Source organism: Mobula birostris, chromosome 31 (genome assembly GCF_030028105.1).
Source record: "Mobula birostris isolate sMobBir1 chromosome 31, sMobBir1.hap1, whole genome shotgun sequence".
Lineage (NCBI taxonomy): Eukaryota > Metazoa > Chordata > Chondrichthyes > Myliobatiformes > Myliobatidae > Mobula > Mobula birostris.
The window spans coordinates 30327967-30347371 of NC_092400.1; the positions used below are offsets into that span (position 1 = coordinate 30327967).

The 19405-nt window shown below is 40.0% G+C and overlaps 1 protein-coding gene across 2 annotated transcripts in view; it reads left to right on the forward strand.

Moving 5' to 3' along the window:
* Positions 1–19405, forward strand: part of pole (polymerase (DNA directed), epsilon) — a 134670-nt gene that overhangs the window by 50241 nt on the left and 65024 nt on the right. For both annotated transcript variants that reach the window (XM_072247599.1, XM_072247598.1), the window contains exons 19-30: positions 3444–3590; positions 3872–4017; positions 6066–6214; positions 8108–8200; positions 9284–9428; positions 9808–9965; positions 10595–10790; positions 14394–14608; positions 15123–15225; positions 17097–17177; positions 17577–17699; positions 18335–18553. In XM_072247599.1, coding sequence (XP_072103700.1) covers positions 3444–3590; positions 3872–4017; positions 6066–6214; positions 8108–8200; positions 9284–9428; positions 9808–9965; positions 10595–10790; positions 14394–14608; positions 15123–15225; positions 17097–17177; positions 17577–17699; positions 18335–18553 — 1775 coding nt within the window. The remainder of the gene's footprint in view (positions 1–3443; positions 3591–3871; positions 4018–6065; positions 6215–8107; positions 8201–9283; positions 9429–9807; positions 9966–10594; positions 10791–14393; positions 14609–15122; positions 15226–17096; positions 17178–17576; positions 17700–18334; positions 18554–19405) is intronic.

Here is a 19405-nt window from a genome sequence, read left to right on the forward strand (position 1 = left end):
CTGTACCTCTTCCTAGATATGCTGCCTGGCCTGCTGCGTTCACCAGCAACTTTGATGTCTGTTGCTTGAATTTCCAGCATCTGCAGAATTCCTGTTGACACCATTGTTGCAGATCAATTTATTATACGGTGCATTGAGGTAATACAAGGTAAAACAGTAACAAAATGCTGAACAAAGTGCTACTGTTACAGAGGAAGTACAATGCAAGGTGAGCTCTCTTGGTGGTATTGTCTATGTGGTTGGACCAGGACAAGCTCTTGGTTATGATCACTCCAAAAAAAACTGAAGCTCAAAACCCTCTTGACCCCTCACCATTGATGTAGACAGGACTATGTGCACCAACTTCCTTCCTGAAGTTTTTTTGCTGGCATTGAGGGAAAAATTATTGTCATGACACAAGGTCACTCAACTATCTGTCTCCTTCTTGTAATCCAACTTTGAGATATGGCCTACTGTGGTGGTATTATACACAAATTTTTCGATAGAATTAGAGCAGAATCTGGCCGCGCAGTCGTGATTGTATAGGCAGCAGGGTGGGGGCTGAGGATGTAACCTTGTGGAGCACCAGTGTTGAAAATAATTGTGGCGGTAGTACTGCTACCCGTCCTTTCTGATTGTGAACTGTAGAAAGGTTTGCTTGGAATAATAGTATTGAAGTCAGAGCTGTAGTCAATAAGCAATAGTCTTAACAGTAGTCTTTCCTGTCTGGATGCTCCAGAAATGAGTGTAGTATCATGAATTTGCCATCTTTAAAGCAGGAAATCTCAAGGACATTTAGCTGGATAGGCAAAGAGAAGATAAGTAATGTTATCCACTGATTATTATGAAGCGTGGCGCTGCTTTCTATCATGCAAAGATAGGTTGTACCTGTTGAATTAAATGGAATAATACAGCCTTAGTCATTACTATAAAGCTATGATTTAAAAGTATGTTGGCATACTTAGAAAGATCAGAAAAGCATATTATTAAAGGTCATATCAGGAAGGATTTTTATTGCATTATGCTTATGTAACCCAACACCAAATATTGTGGATCATTTCTTGTGAAGTGAAGTTGCAAAGCTCATTTACAGAAAGAATGGGGTTCATTTTCTAAGGTCCCAGAAAAACGGATTGGAAGTTACAAAAAACGTTTCCTCTTTGTCTAAGTTCAATGCAGAAAAACTCCATGGTAGGCCTCCATGATAGAATTCCATAAAAACCACAATAGAGTGGATGTGGGGAGGATGTTTCCTTTGGTGTGGGAGTTTAAGCACAGAAGACACAGCCTCAGTATAGAGTGACGTCCATTTAGAATGGAGATAAGTAGGAGTTTCTTTAACCAGAAGGCATGAAGGGATACAGGGGGAAGGCAGGAGTTTGGGGCTGAGAGGGAAAATGGACCAGCCATGATGAAATAGCGGAATGGCGGAGAAGACTCGATGGGTCAAATAGCCTAATTCAGCTCCTTTATCTTATGGTCTTATGATTAACCTTTCCAATGATGAACAGCACACCCTTCAAGTCCTGCTTATTTTTCATAAGAAGTACTACAATAAAACTTGAATATCTTTCTGTGAAAAAACAAACCTGGGGTAGTGTTCCAAACTACTCCCCTCACACTGTGTGGATGATTATCGTCTTGTATGGTAAGATTTGAACATAACTGATAGAAGATCAGATGCCAAGATAATGCAAAATGACCCAAGTGAAGCCACTGGTGTTCTGCCCTTCCTACTTCAGCAAAGTACAATGGAGGTGCAATAGTTAAATCACAGGACTAATCTGGAGAGCTGAGCTAACAGTCTGAGGTCATGAGTACAAATCCCAATTTGGTATCTGTGGATTTAGAACTGAATAGATTAAATCATCTAGGATTTAACTTCCAGTGTTGTGAAAAGCTTAAAGGCACTTGATGGAGGGGTCGAGTCATTGAAATTGCTATCCTGTGCTGTTTGGCCTGTGCAAGACAGGGGACTCATAGTGCTGTTGTTGACTCATAAATACCTTCTAAAATGACCAAGAATGTCATTCATTTTATTTTGTAGAAACAGTATTTGAAATGGAACAAGGATAAGATTGATAGACCACCTAATGTAGACCGAGGCACTGGACTTGAATGTGTTCAACTTACCCCCAGATCTTTTGAGTTTTTGACTTTGTTGAATCAGAATCAGGTTTATTATCACGGCCATGTGATGTGAAATTTGTTAACTTAGCAGCAGCAGTTCAATGCAATGCATAATCTAGCAGAGAGAGAAAAAATATATAAAATAAAACATAATAAATAAATAAGTAAATCAATTACATATATTGAATAGATTATTAAAAAATGTGCAAAAACAGAAATACTGTATATTTAAGAAAAAAAAAGTGAGGTAGTGTCCAAAGCTTCAAATTCCATTCAGGAATCGGATGGCAGAGGGGAAGAAGTTGTTTCTGAACCACTGAGTGTGTGCCTTCAGGCTTCTGTACCTCCTACCTGATGGTAACAGTGAGAAAAGGGCATGTCCTGGGTGCTGGAAGTCTTTAATAATAGATGCTGACTTTCTGAGACACCGCTCCCTAAAGATGTCCTGGGTACTTTGTAGGCTAGTGCCCAAGATAAAGCTGACTAGATTTACAGCCTTCTGCAGCTGCTTCCGGTCTTGTGCAGTAGCCCCTCCATTATCAGACAGTGATGCAGCCTGTCAGAATGCTCTCCACAGTACAACTATCCTCGCAGACATTGGGGGTGGGGGGTGGTGGTAATGATGCCTTAATTGGGGTAGAAGCACCTTGGTGCAAAATAATGGTTGCTGCCATCACACCCTGTCCCACTGGCCGAATAGACCCATCTGAGGTAGTGGCACAGTGGTACATGGGTAGGAGAGAATGCTGTGGTAGCGTTAATGTTACATCTTGCGATGTAAGGTTAAACAAGGGCAAGAAGATCCCCCATGTCCTGTGCTAGCTGAACCAATGAAATAGTGCTCTTCAAATAGTATGCAAGTTTCTCTTAGTGGGCAACTTTAATGTCTATACAGAGACTGACTTAGTTACATTTTGAGTAATCACCGTATAGCAATCTGGCTGTCCAGGCCTACAGTGTGTAGTGTGAGAACCCACACAAAGGATTACTATACCTACCCTCAATCTCCTCGGTCAACCTAAGGGAGATAGACACCCATGTTGTCTTGCTGGGGCATAGACTCACCAATGCTACCAACATGATGGTCGGTCTCCTTTATGCAAAGATTCATCTTTGTGTGGAGATGACCTACCATCATGTTAGTCGCATTGCCACTTTGCTAAATAAGACTGAATTAGAATGTATCTGACAACTCAAAAGTAGATATCGATGTGTTCCTCTGAACTGCATATTTCACCACAAACTGACAATCCTTCAATCTTCAGCAAGGTATTAATTTACATTAATTAAGCTATTTAAAATAGCATACAAAATCTTGTATTTTGCCTTTGCAGTGCCTGCCTCACGCAGTGAGTACCATCGCATTCAACAGCAGCTTGAATCTGAGAAGTTTCCTCCTGCTTTTCCAAATGGCCAACCGCAAGCTTTTCATGAGCTGTCTCGTGAAGAACAGGCAAAGTATGAAAAGAAGAGATTGGCAGGTATTTTTTTTACTTACTGCATATTTGTGCATGTCTGAATACTTTCAGTTTAGAATGCTTTCATTTTCTTGTAAATGCACAAACGCAAGTAGGAAAGAGATGGCAATCTCTTTGACCCAGCTGCTGAGGTTAATAACACCATGCCAAAACTTCTCCGGTCAAAATCAGTCAAGCTGGTGAACTCCTGTTCAAATATTTTCAATGTCTTTCCAATGTTTGCTCAATTTCTGTAACTTGTGGCACAGTCTGATAATTGATACACTTCTGTCTGTATTTTTCAGACTATTGTCGCAAAGCTTACAAGAAAATTCATATCACTAGAACAGAGGAACGAGTAACCACAATTTGCCAGCGTGAAAATTCCTTTTACGTTGATACAGTGCGAGCTTTCCGTGACAGGCGGTATGAATTTAAGGGCTCACATAAGGCAAGGACCTTTTTTCTTCTCACTTTTATCATTTGTTGTTGTACTATGCTCAATCAGTTTATTGATATGTCTGTAAAGAATTCTTTTGGGAGTACAATAGATTCCAGTTAATTGGTCCTTCGGTTTATCAGGACTGCCACTTTTTTGGGGCAACCCTGAAAGAATAAAATTTAATCACAAAAATAGCCAGGATTCCCTTTGTTTATTTGGGACACTATGTCATTTAATTGGGATAGCAGACTGTTGATAGGTAATTTCTAACTAGCACCAGTTGCGTAAACTTGTGTGCCTGTTAAGACACTACTCCATGCTTAGAGCAATAAGGAGTTTGTACATTCTTCCCACAAATGTGTGGGTTACCTCTAGGTGCTCTGGTTTCCTCCCACATTCCAAAGACAGTTGGTAGGTTAATTGGTCATTGTAAACTGTCCCATGATTAGGCTAGGATTTAATTGGGGAATTGCTGGGTGGTGTGGCTCTAAGGGCCTACCTTGCACCATATGTCAAGAAATGTTTTTAAGTAGTGTCATTTGTGTATTTGTGCTCAAAAAATCAGTGATCTTTGTCATAGTTGGTGAGAAATAGAAGCAGCAGGACAATTCAGAACTATTCAGGCTTGGAGATGCCAGAAAGTGAAAATGAAATGATTTCACTACTTCAAGTTAGGAACTATGAAGGATTTGAAGGTACTGTATTAATAAAAATCTGAAAGTTGCATTGAAAGTGAAGATTTGGTGGATGCAATCATTAAAAGCATTGTATTAAGGCAGTCCATTATCTGCACTAGGTGCCTGTGCTAATTTTGTTCATTTACATTCAATGAAAAGAACACGGCAACGTGTTGTTTGTCTGTCATATACGACGATGACAGTGAAACCTGTGCGGGAGAGGTTTTAAAGTTGGAAAAACTTTATTGGGACAGTACCACACTCTCCACCTTGGAAATCTGGGTCCAGTGGTATGAGTAGTTGTCACAAAATGGGGTCGTCTTTGGTTGCCGTGGAGAATCATGACTACTTGTGGAATTTAACATGCCCTTTGTTCTACATGAAGCATTGCAGAACCACCTTCTTGGCCATTGAATCTCACTGCAGATCTCATTCGCCCAGTTTGCCAGAGCTAACTTCAAGTGCTAGGATAGGCATGCTCCTATTTCACTGGGATATGAGGCCCACTGGCTACCCTCATCTGGTTTAGCCAACCTGTCGAAAGGGTGTACCAGGGTGTGGCCGCCATTGCATACAAACAGCTACTTGGAGCCACTGGTGAGAACTGAGTACCCGACAGGGTCCAAAGGTGAGTGAGCTGCCCCAGAATGGACATGACAAGCCCCTTCGCCAGAGGTGCCACCCCTCCCTAGACACAACATACACAGCAGCATACATTTGAATTTCCCATTGTTGACTTTTAGAAACTGATACATGGTGTTATAATACCGTAGAGATATTGGTAGTATTCTCATTTGTTCTGTATTTCATTTAAATGCATATTTTGTTACTAAGTTAAATGATAGTTTGTCTTTTTATACTTTTTTAACTATTTCCATGAAACCTTGGTAGCCTCTAAATTGGGTCAAAATGTACCGGTCCTGATATGTCTCAATTAACTGGAATCCACTGCATTTGATATTACTTTGGAACATCCACAATCAATTTCTTTTCAGTTTCCTATTCTTACTTTGCCTTTGTAGCAGTCCTTTAACTATATTTGATCTAGTTCTTGGATTTTTTGTGTTTTCTTGGCTAATTTGACCTAAGTTTTGATCTCAAGAGAAACTATTGTTGCAAGTATCACTTTCCATTGATGACCTTTAAATTAAAATCCTTCCTCCAATGTTTTAAACATATAATTTAGTGACTGTTCAGAGAGATGCCTTTCAGACCATGCTCATTTGAGGCCCACAGTTTTGCCAGATTTTTTTCCATAGATCCAACCCATTTCAAAGATTTATTTGTGAAACACTTTAATATTGCATTGGCAATAGTGAAAATGTTAGTTTTGAATTTTGCCACTTTCGACCATCACTGATTTCTATTGAACTTTTCTAGGTGTGGAAAAAGAAATTGTCTGCTGCTATTGAGTCTGGAGATGCTACAGAGATCAAACGTTGTAAGAACATGGAGATTCTGTACGAGTCCCTGCAGCTGGCACACAAATGTATTCTAAACTCCTTCTATGGTTATGTCATGCGCAAAGGGTTAGTACCCAACTGGAAACAATTCATGAGTGCTTGCATTAAGACTTATTACAACTAAAATCCAACAGAAAATGCGTGGAATATCAGCTGGTGGTATCTTATTCTGAGGGTGCAGCTTAGATTTGCAATATTTCAGAAGATAAAAACATAGTAAGAAGCCACCTGGCCCACAAAGCCGATGCAGGCTCTTGGAGCAACTTCCTGATTATTTTGGCTATTGTCAATTCTCTCATGCTTACCATTAATTTCACTCCTCACCCCAACCCCAGCATTCTTTGTGGGTTATTTGAAGTAACCAGCAACTACCATGTCATTAGGATGTGGTAGGAAGCCAAAACACTTTGGGGAATCCCTACACTGTTTCCGAAAAAAGATGCAAACTCCAGACAGATAGCACCGAGGTCAGAATCTAACTCTGAATGGCTTTTCATCACAGATCTTTTCAGGCATTTATGAAATAACAACAAGCCATAAGTCTGTTAAATCTCTAAATTTGCAAATTAATTTGTGGCATAGAAATGCTCTCACAATTTGAGCCACCATCTTGAATATGTCCCTCATATGCTAATTTGCCTGCATGAGCAATAATAATAATGTAACCCAAATTTAGGTGATGTTGAAATCATGCCTCATTGCCTCTAATGTGGGGAAGATGTTGCAAGTTAACTGAGAAGATCTCTTTGATATCCATTTGATGTTAGAGTCCTAGTTGTCAACTTATTTTCTTTTGCTAGTGCAAAGGTTTTCACCTATTGAAATTTATGGCAATTTCAACCCCTCCCTCTCCCCCTCCCTCTCCCCCTCCCTCCCTCTCCCCCATGTCCCCGTTTCACAGTGAAAATGGAGACATGACAACAACTTGCTGTTTTGTACTGTTAAAAGTCTGTTGTGTCGCTTTTCCCGAGTTTTGCACCCAGAGAGTCGGCCCCAGGGCTCAGGTGTCTGGATGCATAGCCCACGGCAGCTAACCTGCTACTCCCCATGTTCCATGTTCTCCCACCACACCTCAGTCAGGGGCACCAACCTTGAATCAGCCAGTCTCCAGAGCCACGAAAATCCGGCAACCTGAAGGTGTGCTAGTCTTCCAGGCCGTGTCCTTGGGATATCAAAAAGTGACCGGTCATGAGGCTCTGAGAGCAGGTCCCATTCCCGCAAAGGACCGAAGTCAGAGTGTAATTCCAGATCAGGGTCTTCAAAAGAACCTCGAAAATGGAAAAAGGATATATGAACGATAGAAATAGAGCTGTTTCCAAAGATGCAAGCGAAGGAGTCGCCATTTAGCACCATCTTGACTTTGCTCCGCCCTCTGATCCCTCCTTCAGTAGTGTCAGGGAAGAAGTTACAGCATTTAGATCCAGTGACATGCTGATGCAGTTGTAAAGGAGGCAAGCCAGTGGCTATATTTCATTAGGAGTTTGAAGAGATTTGGTGTGTCACCTAAAGCACTCGAAAGCTTCTATAGATGTGCAGTGGAGAGCATTCTGTCTGGTATGCGGGGGGGGGGGTGTTGCTACTGCACTGGTCTGAAAGAAGCTACAGAAAGTTGTAAATTTAGTCAGCTCCATCTTAGGTACTATTCTCTGTAGTTTCCAAGACATCTTCAAAGATCAGTGCCTCAGAAAGGCGGCATCCATTATTAAGGACCCCCATCACGCAGGACATGTTCTCTTCTCATTGCTATTGTCAGGAAAGAGGTACAGAAGCTTGGTGGCACACACTCAGCAATTTTGGAACAGCTTCTCCCCCCTTTGCATGATTTTAATCTAACTATTTAATATACATACAGTATATATAATATAATTGATTTACTTTTTTGTCTTTCTGTATTATCATGTATTGCATTGTACTGCTGCTGCTGAGTTAACAAATTTCACGACACGTTTTCTGTAACAGAGCTCGTTGGTATTCCATGGAAATGGCTGGGATTGTCTGTCACACTGGTGCTAATATTATCATGCAGGCAAGAGAACTGATAGAGCAGATTGGGTAAGAAGATTGTGGAAAGTGGATTGCCTAGTTAATTTGTATTTCCTTAAATCTTCCTCTTTTTTTTCCCCCTGCTATCTGCCAAATTGCAGCAAATCATGGTATCTTAATTTGTTTGTAACAAGTATTGAATTGTCCACTTCCTATATGTGCAAACACAGAAGTATGATATGTAGACTCACTTGAGCCATGTGTTGTCTGCCTAAATCCCTTCCAATTTTTTGTATTTTTTATTTTTATGTTGGGAATGAAATATTAATATGCATTCTCATCAATAATGCTTCCTTATTTAAAGCGATGGGAGTAGAACTATTCTCCAGCTGTCTGGAGATTCTCCAGAAATTCTTGAGAAAAATGCTGGGACATTCAAGATGAAATATAAGTAGAACAGAAGATTTAACCCATTGGGTGGTGGGGGAGCATGAATATGAGTGATGCATATGAGTGCATGATCAAAGGAGCACTGATGATTTCAGTAATTAATTTTTAAATGGTACAATTAAAAATTGGTACAATACTGATTAAAAATCTTAGGCATATACGGCATATATAGCTTGTTTAAGACTTTTGCACAATACTGTAGTGATTTTATGTATTGCACTGTGCTGCTGCAAAAATCCAAATATCATGGCATATGTGAGTGATGATTAACCTGATTCTGTGTCTTATTGTGAACTGAGAGTGGGAAGGGGGCATGGAGTAAGTAGTTGTGGTTGGAAAAAATGGAAGAGAGTGGGAGGCACCAGAAAAACATTCTGCAATGATCAATAAACCAAATATTTGGATTCAAATGACCTTGCCTGGTGTCTCAGGGCTGGGTGTGTCTGCACGCGTGCCACCCCCCACCTGGCACTCCTCTGCCACCTGTCCCACTCCGCTCACTTGGCACTCCAGCCTCACCATTCCCAACATCCTTTCATTTTTATATCTAAGACTTCTGCACAGTACTATATATTTTTGAGTTTCAAGGGGAATATCCTCTATGTTTCTGAGCAAAATGTGTTATGCATTGAATTTAAAAATTTAAATTGCCCTCTTCTACTTAAAAAAAAAAGAACACAAAGGAATTGTTTCTTTTCACAGGCGACCCTTGGAGTTGGACACTGATGGTATTTGGTGTGTCCTTCCTAATTCTTTCCCGGAAAACTTTGTCATCAAGTCGAACAATCCTAAAAAGCCCAAAGTGACAATCTCTTATCCTGGTGCCATGTTAAATATCCTGGTGAAGGCAAGTAGAAGCCACTGAGTAACAAAGTAACTGAATAGCTGACAGAAAAACACCAAATAATAGTCTTACACTTTATCTGTGTTTGATTTTTTGTTAAAACAGTTTGTGTGGTTTGAGTTAGAAGGCTTTGTACCCATCCTCATATGAAATATTTAAAAACAATTTACAGAGACTGTTTTTAATACCCAAGGGTATATTGTAATTTCATGGATTTGTGTGTAGTTTTTATTTAAGGGAATAATTTAGCATAAACTGAATAATTATTTGAAGAGATGGCTGTGTGATCTCCAGTTGTTCATTTCATGTACCAGGTATGTAACATGGCTGAACTCGGTAGTGTGTTTTGCTGCAGCTGAACTTAAACACTTTGCTGTTACAGGAGCGATTCACCAATGAACAATACCAGGAGCTGATGGACCCTGCAACACTGACCTATGAAACGCGCTCAGAAAACAGCATTTTCTTTGAAGTTGATGGTCCATATCTAGCTATGATTCTGCCGGCTTCCAAAGAGGAAGGAAAAAAACTCAAGAAGAGGTGACTGATGCTTTTTTTTTATTAGCTGTAGTGTCATTCCACACTTGCCAGCCTTCCTTTTAATGTCACTGCTCAGCTGCACTGTGTGAGAAATAGATATCATAATGTAAACTCTGTTGTTGAGAAGAACGACCATATTACTAAAGTTGTAAGAAATAATGCCTGCTTTTAAAGATGCACAGTAGCTTGGCAGGTAGTGTTCCTGTCTCACTGCTCCAGCAACCCAGTTCGATGTTGCTCTCAGCACTGTATGTGTAGAGTTTGCATATTCTCTGTGTAATTTTGGGGGTTCTCCTCGATCTACAACCATCTCCTGGGAAGTAAGTTAGAGCAGCTTGATCCTCACTTATTACTATGGACCTTTCTAAGATAGAGATAGAGATACACTTGAGGTGGCTTTATCAAGGCTAGTTTCAGCCCATATGTGGTTTGCTCCTTTAACTTTTACTGAGGCCTGTAGCCCAGTCATGCCTTCCCTTGTTTCACTAAAGACGGTCTGGTTGATAAATCCATTCTTTGAAAGATATTTATTTAGCTAGAAAACCTATTTGGACTGTATTCTTGTTACTAGCCAATGCCATGGGTATGTTTTTATGAGTGATATTGATTGATTAATATGTTCATGGCAGATATGCAGTCTTTAATGAGGATGGCTCACTAGCTGAACTGAAAGGTTTTGAAGTGAAGCGTCGCGGAGAATTGCAGCTCATCAAGATTTTTCAGTCTTCTGTGTTTGAGGCCTTTCTGAAAGGCACTACTTTGGAGGAAGTGTATGCGTCAGTTGCCAAAGTAGCTGATTACTGGCTGGATGTACTCTATAGCAAGGTATGGTAGTTGGTACTGAAGCAGTGATTTCAGCATTGTGACCCCATTTGGATGGAAGTTAGTACATTTTCAATAACTTGTATTACATTCTAACTTGCAAGCAATGTTTTGCATTAACTTTTTTTTGTGGTTACACAACTCAACAGCAAATGGCAGGCCAGCACAATCTTTGAAAGAAATAACTAGACTGGGGAGGTGGAATCCTTTCTAAAGACATGATAATGAGGGATTAAGTCCTTGCGATGTTTTTGATGAATTTAAAGGACTCATCTACTACCATAAACAGTATACACAAATATTAACTCCTATGGGACACTTGAAGAAAACAATAATTTAGCAACCTGTAACTCTTTTAGATTTTCTTTGAGTTGTTAATTCTTTTCAGGTTACAAATAATTCTTTGATCATTTGCTAACCAAAGGCTAGTATTGCATCAAATAACATTTAATTCTTTGCAAGCTCCAAAGTTCTAGAGTGGTGCTTTGCATGGGAGTTTTAATTTCCAAGGGTGCTGTTGTGGAGTTAAACTCATAGAGTCATAGAAAACTACAGCACAGAAACAGGCCCTTTGGCCCATCTAGTCTGCTGTGCCATTAATCTGCCTAGTCCCGTCAACATACACCCAGACCATAGCCCTCCATACCCCTGCCATCCATGTACCTATCCAACCTACTCTTAAATGTTGAAATTACCACTTGCGCTGGCAGCTTGTTCCATGCTTTCACTACCTGCTGAGCGAAAAAGCTCCCACCTCATAAACACAAAATAATCTGCAGATGCTAGGGTCAAAGCAACACTCACAACACGCTGGAGGAACTCAGCAGGTCGGGCAGCATCCGTGGAAAAGTTCGGTCGACATTTCGGGCCGGAACCCTTCGTCAGGACTGCATTTACCATATCTTTCCCCTCATAACTTTGTATACCTCTATCAAATCTCCCCTCAATCTTCTGCATTCTAGGGAATAAATTCCTAACCTATTCAACCTTTCCCTGCAACTCAGGTTCTCAAGACCCAGCAGCATCCTTGTAAATTTTCTCTGCACTCTTTCAATCTTATTTACATCTTTCCTGAGGTTAAGTGACCAAAACTGGACACAATACTCCAATTTAGGGCTCACCAACATCATATACAATTTCAACATAACATACTCAATACATGATTTTATGAAGGCCAAAAGCTTTCTTTACGATCTTATCTACCTGTGACGCCACTTTTAAAGAATTATGGGTCTGTATTCCCAGATCCCTCTGTTCTACCCCACTCCTCAGTACCCTGCTGCTCACCTTGTCTGCCATTTTTCAGCCCACTGCAATCTTTGATAGTCTTCCTCGCTGTCCACTACACTCCAATCTTGATGTCATCCGCATATTTGCTGATCCAGTTCATCACATTATCATCCAGGTTGTTGATGTAGATGACCAATAACAATAGAGACAGCACCAGTCCCTGTGACACCATTAGTCACAGGCCTCCAGTCAGAGAGGCAACCATCTACAGCCGCTCTGGCTTCTTCTGCAAAGCCAATGTCTAATCCAATTTACTACCTTGTCTTGAATGCTAAGCAACTGAACCTTCTTGTTCAAACTCCCATGCGGGACCTTGTCAAAGAGCTTGCTAAAGTTCATGTAGACAACACCCACTGCCTTGCCTTCATCAACTTCCGCAAAAAAGACTGTAAGATTGGCTGGACACCGCCTGCCATGCACAAATCAATGTTGACTATCCCTAATCAGTCCCTGTCTATCCAAATACTTTTATATCTGGTCCATTAGAATACATTCCAATAACTTTCTCTCTACTGATGTCTAGCTGACTAGCCTATCATTTTGTGGCTTATACTGAGAGCGTTTTTTAAACAACAGAGCAATATTAGCTACCCTCCAATCTTTTGGCACCTCATCCATGGTTAGGGATGTTTCAAATGTCTCTGCTAGGGCACTGGCAGTTTCTGCACTAGCCTCCCACAGGGTCCAAGGGAATAGCTTGTCAGGCCCTGGGGATTTAGCCATCCTAATTTGCCTTAAGACAGCAAACGCCTTCTCCTTTGTAATCTGTATAGGGTCCATGTAGTTGATGCCACTTTGACTCACTTCTATAGACTCTGTGTCTGTCTCCTGAGTAAATACACATGCAAAAAAAAATCCATTTACTTAAGATCTTCCTCATCTCTTTCAGCTCTATGCAGATTACCACTCTGAGTTTCTAGAGGACCAATTTTGTCCTGGCTATCCTTTTGCTTTTAATATATGAAGCCCTTAGAATTCTGCTTCACCTTGTCTGCTCGATCAACCTCATGTCTTCTTTTAGCCCTCCTGATTTGCTTTTTAATTGTTCTCTTGTATTTCTTGTACTTCTTAAGTACTTCATTTGTTCCTTCCTGTCTATACCTGCCAGGCACCACCTCCTTTTTCTTAATCAGGTCCTCAATATCTCACAAAAACCAAGGTTTTCCTGATAAACCTGTTATCCTTGCCTTTTATTCTGGCAGGCACATAGAAGCTCTATACTTCCAAAATTTCACTTTCGAAGGCCTCCCACTTTGCCAGAAAACAGCTTGTCCCAATCCATACTTGCCAGATACATTCTACAGAGCTTCCTTTCTGTTCCCCTAACCAACAAATTCCCTTTCACTACAGCTAGCCTGTTCTTTCCCCCTTCCTTTTTGAGCCACAGAACCAGACTCAGTACCAGAGACCTGACTGCTATGGCTTTCCTCTGCTTGGCCATCTCCCATAGCAGTATCCGAAGCGTTGAGGGAAACGGTTATAGAGCTACTCTGAACTGGCTGCCTATCCCCTTTATCCCTCTTGATGGTCACCCAGTTACTTGTGTCCTGCAACTTGGGCGTAACTGTCTCCCTGTATGTCCTGTCTATCAACCCATCAGCCTTCCAAGTGGTCCAGAGTTCATGGAGTTTCAGCTCCAACTCCTTAACGCGGTCTGTTAAAAGCTGCAGATGGATGCACTTCTTGCAGCTGTAGTCATCAAGAACACTGGAGGTCTCCCTTCCTTCCCACATCCTGCAAGAGGAGCATTCCACTGTTCTGCCTGGCATGCCCACAGCTCTATATGTTCATTAAGAAGGAAAGAATAAGCAATAGAAAAAAATCTACTTACGGCCTATACCCCTTCTCACTATAGTTTCAATGAGCCAAAGCCACGACTCCCCACTCATGCAATGGCCACTCCACTTAAACCCAACTTTTTATTTGCCCTTGCCATGTACTTAATTATATGCAGTCCAGCATCTCCTTAGGAACTGTGGCATGCAAAATGTGCTGTGTCCCCGCTTACTACTTTTAAACTCTATCCCTCTATGCAATCTAGTGTCTTCTCGGGAACTGTGGTGTGCAAAAAAAAAACCCGTTGAATTACAAAATATCTGTTGCAAAAATAGTTTGCATTTAAATGGTACCTTTTGGTCTTCAGTTTTAAAATGCTTTTTGAAGGATAAGGACGATTTTATAAATGTTGCTTGAATAATACGGACACCTGATGAGAGCTAAGAAACGACTCTTTACCAAATAGGAATGTGATAATGAATGAGAAAGAAGCTGTTGTAGATGGTTTGTTCAGACTTACTCCATTGTTTTGTCTCGTAGGCAGCAAACATGCCTGACACAGAGTTATTTGAACTGATCTCTGAGAATCGATCAATGTCTCGTAAGTTGGAAGATTATGGGGAGCAAAAGTCCACCTCAATCAGTACTGCCAAACGGCTTGCAGAATTTCTTGGGGACCAAATGGTGAAAGACGCAGGACTGAGTTGTCGTTTTGTCATCTCCAAGAAACCAGAAGGATCCCCAGTGACAGAAAGGTAAGAAAAAGAAGTCCTCACCATTTTGTAAATTTATATGAATTTTCTGTATCTTTTGCTTGAACTGGTTATACTTGGTATTAGTGCATTGAAAGTGTTTTTTTAAAAAAAAACTCACAACCTTCATTGAATTCAAAAGTATTTTGAATGTTTTAGACTGATAAGTTGACAGAGCAATGAATGGAGAAACTTTGAGTTTTACAGAACACTGGAAAATGTCACATATTGGGTATTAAATGAATCTTATTTGTCCCCATTAATCCTTGGTAATTTTGTGCTGAGTGTAACATTCTTAACTATTTCATCTGTCAGAAAAGTAAAGCTTGTCATGTGGAACTTAAAAAGAAAAACTGACATTTTGTTAGAGAGTTCATTTATCAACTAAAATCAGCAAAAGCAATTTATTCATTTGCTTTTTCTGTGATCAGTGGAAAGAGATTCATTTGTTTTAAAACATTGGGACATTTAAAGATGTGAAAGGCTGAGTATAAATGAAAACTCTACTCTTTTGCAGGGCAATTCCACTGGCCATCTTTCAGGCAGAGCCAAGTGTTAGAAAGCACTATCTGAGGAAGTGGTTGAAGAGTCCTTCATTGCAGGACCTCGATATACGATTAGTATGTTTCACTGGAGAATCCCTTTGATAAGTCATTGCTTGCTGCCGCTTATACACGCGAGGGAGGGAAGCTGGGGTGGGGGACATTGGGGGCTCTAACACTTAACCGTTACTCATTCTTTGGGGGCACTCCTCTGTTTTTGTGGATGGTTACAAAGAAAATGCATTTCAGGATGTATATTGTATACATTTCTCTGACATTAAATGTACCATTGAAACGTTTTGAAACCTAAACGTTTCACAGCTTTAAGATATTAAGATGACTTTGATCTTCACTGTAAGCATTTATTTACTACCAAATGAAATTGAGCAAAGCAAAGTTTAAACCTGCTGCATTCACTTTTTAAATATAACCACTTTTAAGTTTGTTAATGGGGCTAAGACAAAATATTAGAATTAGAATGTAAACATGTGCCCGTGGGTCCTTCATGTCTGCCTTTGAGTTGGATTGGAGCTGTACATCAACTTTGTGTTCACCTGCAATCCTTGAGTTTTTTGTGCTCAAAGTCATCAGATTCCTTCCTTGGGGAGCACTGCTCCCTCAGGTGTGCGGCTGCGCAGTAACTGAAATGTCCTTGCGCATATAGCCTTTGTTGCCACACAGCTGGAATGAAGATAAATAAGTTTATGAAATGTGAAAAATTTTCTTTGTTATACTATATTTCATTATACCCTTCAATTAATAAAGTTAAAAGTATGATTTTTTAGTTTTCATTCTGAATATTCCTAGTGTGCATATTACAAAAAAAAATTTAAAGTGATGCAGTTTTCAAGACGTGTAAAAATTTCCTGCTCAGAGCAATGGTTGGTCTGTGCAGCTGTAAAAAAAAAAAAAAAAGATAGTTGGAGTGAATTTCTGAGATTCATGACCATTAAGTTTGGAGTTACATGCAAAAGCCACAGTTTGCTGACTGCATTCTGGATAAAAATGCTCACATAGTTTCCTCCCTTTCTGATACATTGCATCCCAGATGCAATGTCCTGCTACTTCATACTTTATTCAGCATATTTTTAATATTATTACGCCACACTTTCTTAAACTGTACAGCCACGAATTCATAACATGGTGGAGCTGTCCCTCCAGACCACGTCGCCTAACATTAGTGCTCAAGTCTGCTTACATGCCTTTCAAAACTAGTTTGTGATGGCAAAAGCAAAATATGGGCAGGAAAGCTGCTGATTCATGGAACAAATACAAAAAGTATTGACAAAATTATACTTTATTTCCACTGATCATTTAGTTCTTATTTGAGTTTTAGAAGTATTGCATCAACATGGCTGTACCAGACATGAAAATCCATTGACAAGTGCAAATATATCGCCCCAAATTGAGGGGATTTGGATATGATGACCAAACGGATAACGGTTAAATTTAGTATGTGAACATCTCATTGGGTTGATTTTAAATTATATAAAGAATTAACAAGGAAGCAATTTATTTTTGAAGAAGGCTCACTAATGAATTATTATTTTTAAAAAAGAACTTTAGGATGTTGCTTCTTGCAAAAGTGAATATAATTTCAAAGCATTCTTCCAGGTTCTGAGTTAATGGCGAGGAGGTACTTGGGAATTGTGGAATGTGCCCAAAATGTTGGGGAAAAATTGATAACTTGGCATATAAAAGAAGAGTCGGAACTCTGAATAACTCAGGATAACTCTGAACAAATGGTGGAAAAGTGACTGCTGCTGGCTGTACACCCAAATTATTAATCCTTCTCTTGGCAGGTACAATGGTGCTGGTTTACTTGCTGAATAGTGATAGTAGGATCAGCAATCAGAATGAGTGTCAGAACTGCAGTATGATAGGCCTGTTGTTAACTTGGAGAACAAGTTAAATTTAACAACATGCAAATATCAATCTGGTTTTTCTAGATTCTTGACTGGGATTATTACATTGAACGTCTTGGCAACGCTATTCAGAAGATTATCACCATCCCTGCAGCCCTTCAGCAGGTTAGTAGCTTTTGAATGCTTTCTTTCAAATGACTGAAAATTGTATATATCTAGAAATTTGTAGCAGAGTCTTTGTCTAACAAAAATATAGTCTTAGGAAATCCTTTGGGATCAAGAATGACTTGCATCCACTCCAGATTTGTGGGTTCTTTAAGTAAATAACATGAACTGCTCAATATAGCTGACTGACTATACAACTAGAGCCTCAATACTGGGGATGTTGTTTGTTTGCCTCTCCCGTGCATTTGGAAGAATTTGCAGAGATTGTCTTTTTCTCCCCCCTGCCTTGGGATGCCTACTGTTGGGCCAAGGATACATTTACATCTACCATTCTTAACTGTTGAAAACATGTTGATGCATTTTATATTTAGTCTGATGAATAAACCTTATTCCCTTTAGGTGAAGAATCCTGTTCCACGGGTACGGCATCCTGATTGGCTTCATAAGAAATTGTTGGAAAAAAATGATGTTTACAAACAAAAGAAGATCAATGAGCTCTTCACAAACACTGGAGTCAGGCAGGTATGTTGTCTCCAGTTGCCTTCACAGAACAGTGAAGAGAAATGGTATTGAGTTCTAAAATAAGTCATATTCTGAATCTTTGTCACGTCGGGACATCTAGTTGTAATTTTAGTTCTTGTTTTTAAATCACTGCTGCCCCCTGAGTGACTGAAAGCATTTAGCATTTTCTGTTTTTATTACTTTTCCAGAATCTCCACTACTTACCTTTGTATCATTACCATCATTCATCCTCTCCCCTCTCCCCTCTCCCCTCTCCCCTCCCCTCTCTCCCCTCTCTCCCCTCTCTCCCCTCTCTCCCCTCTCTCCCCCCTCTCCCCCCTCTCCCCCCTCTCCCCCCTCTCCCCCCTCTCCCCCCTCTCCCCCCTCTCCCCCCTCTCCCCCCTCTCCCCCCTCTCCCCCCTCTCCCCCCTCTCCCCCCTCTCCCCCCTCTCCCCCCGTGTTCATTCAATTTCTTTTTATTTCTTTCAATATAAATATATTTTTGAAAACAATATTTTTGTTTATTTCCATAAATGGAAACACGTGCATGTTCTGAACCTGGAAAAAAATTACATTAGGATCAGGGGGACCCATGTGCATGTCTTTAATAGATCTAATATGAGAATATTTCCTGAAAATAGTCCAATGTTCTTCAGGTGACATCCAATCTATGTGGGACAAGCAGTCAGCATTCAGAGATTCAAGATCTGGAAGATTTAGGAAATGCAAAGCAAGGACCACAGCTGGTTATCCCCATCAGTACCAAAAGAAGGCGTGGTGGGAATGAAGAGAGCCAAGAAGGATCCCAAGATCTGGAATTAACACAGTCTTGGAGAGAGATATTGGGACCGCCACCACCACTAGGAGAGACAAAGGTAACCATTTTTCTCCCTTGATTACGACTTTTTAAAGCTGGGTGTGAATTGACTATATGGCCAATTAGTAAGAATGTTCCTAATAATTTATAAAGTAGCAGATTGGGTTTGAAGCAATTTGGGTTAACTTGGAAGCATATGTTACGTGGACTAGACTATTTCATGTAGTTAGGACATAAAAGTGAATTTTTTTTTTCAAACCTTGTATTAAATCTGAATCATTTGAGACATTTGATAAAATCTGCCATCAAAAATCCAGTATTAAAAATGGGTTTGCATAATAGGTAGCTTTCTGTTACACTATTTTAAAAACATTTTCTCATGCCTTTTGCCTGTGAAATCTATGTTCATCTGCACAAGAGCAACTTGCATTTTTGCACCCAGAAGTATATGTAGAAATTTCTGAGCCAGCTGTCTGGGCTACTCAAAAGCAACAGTCAATTTATTTGTTTTGAGTATTATTCTGAGAATCTAATGTTGTATCTCCAGAATAATCATGAATTGGTTATTGAAAAATTAGCATAAATTACACTGGTGTTTGCTCTATTTCCACGTGACTACCACACTGCCCTTAAGGAAAATTATGTAAAGCAGGACCTAAAGTTTATTTTTGATTGTAACCTTCTTGCAGTTCACTTCTTGGGTCTGGATGTCCTTTTCCCCTCTTTTTGGTATATTTTGCTTTGTTGGGCGTTTTGACCTCTTAGTGTTCAGTCATTCTGCCAACTCCACCTAAAACAATGGGTTGAAATTCTGTTTGTGTTTGGGTCAGTGGTTCAGTAATATTTTATGTTGACATGGATTGTTCTTGTCCTTTATAAAAAATATTCTCAAAAGTAGTGAGTGTTTTCA